Source organism: Choloepus didactylus, chromosome 12 (genome assembly GCF_015220235.1).
Source record: "Choloepus didactylus isolate mChoDid1 chromosome 12, mChoDid1.pri, whole genome shotgun sequence".
NCBI lineage: Eukaryota > Metazoa > Chordata > Mammalia > Pilosa > Megalonychidae > Choloepus > Choloepus didactylus.
The window spans coordinates 54,646,359-54,650,068 of record NC_051318.1 but is presented as its reverse complement, the minus strand read 5'-3'; the positions used below and the strand labels follow the sequence as shown (position 1 = coordinate 54,650,068).

Here is a 3,710-nt window from a genome sequence, read left to right as displayed (position 1 = left end):
TGTTACAGGTTTTACAGGTCAGTGGGCAGCTTTTATCCATGAAGAAATTCAATGAACTAGATCCTTCCATCCTGTATCTCTACCATCCCCTTGGGATTTATTGTCCTCAGCATCCAGCTGAAGCAAGCAGAAAACACCAGGGAGAAGAACTGTCACATTTCAAATCCTTGCCTTGAAATTGGCAAACATAAATTCCATATATATGCTATTAAATAATCCAGTCACATAAAAACACCACACTTCAAAGAAGACTGAAAAATAGGGTCTTGCTGTGTGTCTAAAGAACAAAAGGAATTAGATTTTTAGTGAGCAGCTGGAAATTTCCATTACGTATCATTAGCTTAAGACCTCTTGTATTGAATGCAGAACTTCCAATATGAAGACATAAGTGAATAATACAGAAATTTTTATATTAGTTCATCCAGCTCTATTGTATCTGAATGTGCAAATCAGGGACATTTTAAGGGAGGGCATGGTGGTCATCCATTATTTCAATCTTGAGGGAAGTGATGAACCCACACTCCAAATTTCTTTTAAATTATTAGGGATCTATCATCTGTAAAACTCTCTCTTAATGAACCTACTTATATTTCCAAAGTTTTATTTCTTAGGATGAAATTCAAGTGATAGAAAATCAACTGTTGTTCAATGTAGTATTACATTAGGCTTAACATAATGTCTTTTGAATGTTGGTATATATCTATGGCTAGTATTCTTTAAAAAAATACATATCGTCTGAAATGTGGCATTTTTCCCAGATGTGTTTAATAACATTTTCTTCTCATCTTGAGTATTTTCCTGATTTTATTGAGCTTTTTTTTTTTTTTGGTATGAAAAATTGAATCAGGACATACTTAGAGTATGACATTCAGAGTTATATGTTACTGCCCAGATACACTTGCACATGATAATATCTTAGGTTGCCTTTACAATATTATTTCTAATAATTTAACCATTCAAATAGTAGTTATTAAGCCCATAAGCACCCTATGATAATTTTCTATTGAATTAGTCTTTGATCTTTATTTTATTTTTATCCTATTAAATACATAAGCAATCCAAAATCATGTTTTCAGAAACATTTCCATCTATTACCATTACAACATATTATTCATTATCAAAACTCAGGAAAAACATGCTATTTTCCTTAAATCATTTACCTTTATGCTTTAAACTTATACTTTTCATTCTCATTCTTTCTGGCTATGAACTCATGTATACCTTAAAAGATTGAAGTTTTAAAAGGTAAAAGTGTAGCATTTTTGCTTCACTTAAAAGATTAAGCTTAATAGGACACTATGCTTCTAGATGGGAAGTCTCTTTTTACAAATCTTATCCCATGCTTTATTTTCCCAGATAAGTAACAAAATAGCAGTATTTACAGGTGCAAGACAAAGGCCAAAAAAGAATAAAAAGCTTTTCCAAGGGAAAAAGATAGAAACAAATTATTAGATACTCTAAACAGCACAAAGTTTGAAAGTAAACATTATGTTAAATAGCCTCCAACCAAATTCTATTTCTTCTTTTAGTTTAATGGAGATTTTGCAAATGTTGCATTTTAATGTATTCAAAAAGATTTCAATGGAAGTGTTGGAGAAGGCATTTTAGTATTTCTTGTATCTCAATATATTAAATGAAGTATTCCCCAATTGTGATCATTTTTTCAATTTTGTAGAGGACAGTATGTTTCTTTTCTTCAATTTCATTTAAAGTATAGTGAAAAGCCATCTGTGATGTATCTGGAATGGCTTTGTAATTATATTGTAATTAAAAGTACAGAAGTATAGCAGCAAAAAGACTTCCTTTTATTATTATATGATTATGTCCTTCATATTGCAGTTAATTCCTGAGGCTCTTATGTTGCTCATTCAACTGTTAAGCTATAGAAAGCTTATTTGAAAATGAGTATGAAACAGTTATAAAAAGTAGAAATAATTTTTTGAAAGATTTATTGAGGTAATATTGATCCACAATAAGTTTTGACACATGAATACACCCATGAAACCCTCATGGAAATTAAGATAATGAATATATATCCATGTCACCTAAAAGTTTCCTCTTGCCCATTTGTATTCTCATCCTTGATCCCTCCCTTATCTGAAAGTAACTACTGTTTTCTTTGTAACTAGTAATTCATTTACATTTTTGGCAATATTATATAAATTAAATCATACAGTATAGACTCATTCTTGTTTGGCTTCTTTCACTCAGCATGATTATACTGAGATTAATCTGTGTTGTATCATAACAATAGTATGCATCTTTTTATTTCTGAAGAGTATTCCATTTTGTGGATATAGTACAATTTGTTTTTAATTCACCTGTTGATGGACATCTGGGATGTTTCCAGGTTTTAGTTACAACAAAGAAAGCAACTAAGAGAATTCATATTCAAGTTTTTAAATGGATATATGCTTTTTTCTTTTCTGTTAACATTAGGTAGGAGTGGAATGACTAGATAATATAATAAATACATGTGTAACTTTTTAAAGAAACTGCCAAATTTACTAAAGTGGTTTTACTATTTTAAATTCTCATCAGCAATGCATGAAAGTTCTAATTCCTTCACATTTTTGCCAAGGGTATGGTCATACTTTTTATTTTTAATTATTATAGTAAGCATTTAATGACAGCTCATTATAGTTTTGTTTTGTCTTGTTTTCATAAATAAGACTTTATTTTGTCTGAATTTTAAACAGATTCTTGGACTGGTGGCTCATAACCATCAGCTCGTTCCACTTTAGCACCTGTCTTATCTCCAGTTGCTTTTCCAGAACTGCTACCTTCACCATGAAGCTCCATGAGTTTTCCCAATTCAAAGTTGGGCTTCTTTAGCATTTTTACTTTTCTAACAAACACATCATGGAGAGGATAGACAGATTGGCAAGCCTTTTCTATGTCTTTTCCAATGCTGTCTGGAATCAATTTATTGACCACTTCTTTCGAGTCATTTGTCTGCACCTCTCGGGTCATGATTTCCATCATCTTTTTCCAGATTTGGCAGACCTGCTGGTGCTGAGCATAAGAGGTCTTCCGAATCTCATTGTTGTGTTTTTTGGTAAAACCAACACAGAATAGACAAAGCAAATAACCGTCAGTAGTTTTGACATCAACATGAGCGTCAATCATGGTCTGCCATTTTTTGACCATGGAACACATTTTGTCACAGGTAAGATCCATGCCATGGAAGTTGATTAGGCAGATTTTGCCCTGCACATCCTCAGTAATTAGCTTGAATTTTCTAAAATGCAACTTCATCATTCTGCAGATCAAGCTCACTTCAAAAACACGACCCTTAAGGCCATCAGATGCAATTTTGGTTCCTTGAGTCTTTGTAACTAGTGTTTTCCCAATATTTCTTATATTAAATATTGCTGGTGCTTTCACATCATACCAATCTTGCTTAGAAAAAGGATCAACCACTTTCTTCTTGGTGCCTTTTTTGCCACCTATTGTAAGGTGCTTGTTTTTGCCAACTGCCATGGTGCTTCTCAGAGAGCAAAAGGCTCATTATAATTTAAATTTGCTTTTCCCTACTGAATAATTTAGCATCTTTATATGTGATTACTAGCTGTGCATACACTTTCATTTGTGAAAGATCTCCTTTCTTTGTTGAAATCTTTGCCCCTTTATAATTGGATTTTTCTTTTCTTATTATTGGGTTTGGAGAGTTCTTAATATGTTCTGGAAAGAAGTCCTTTATAAGATAT

The 3,710-nt window shown here is 32.1% G+C and overlaps 1 protein-coding gene across 1 annotated transcript; it reads right to left on the bottom strand.

Annotated features, from left to right (window-relative positions):
• Nucleotides 1–2,691: 2,691 nt before the first annotated feature.
• LOC119507194 (40S ribosomal protein S3a-like) lies at nt 2,692–3,483 on the bottom strand. The gene has a single exon (XM_037800309.1). The coding sequence runs from the start codon at nt 3,481–3,483 to the stop codon at nt 2,692–2,694; it is 792 nt and encodes a 263-aa protein (XP_037656237.1).
• Between the last annotated feature and the right edge of the window lie 227 nt (nt 3,484–3,710).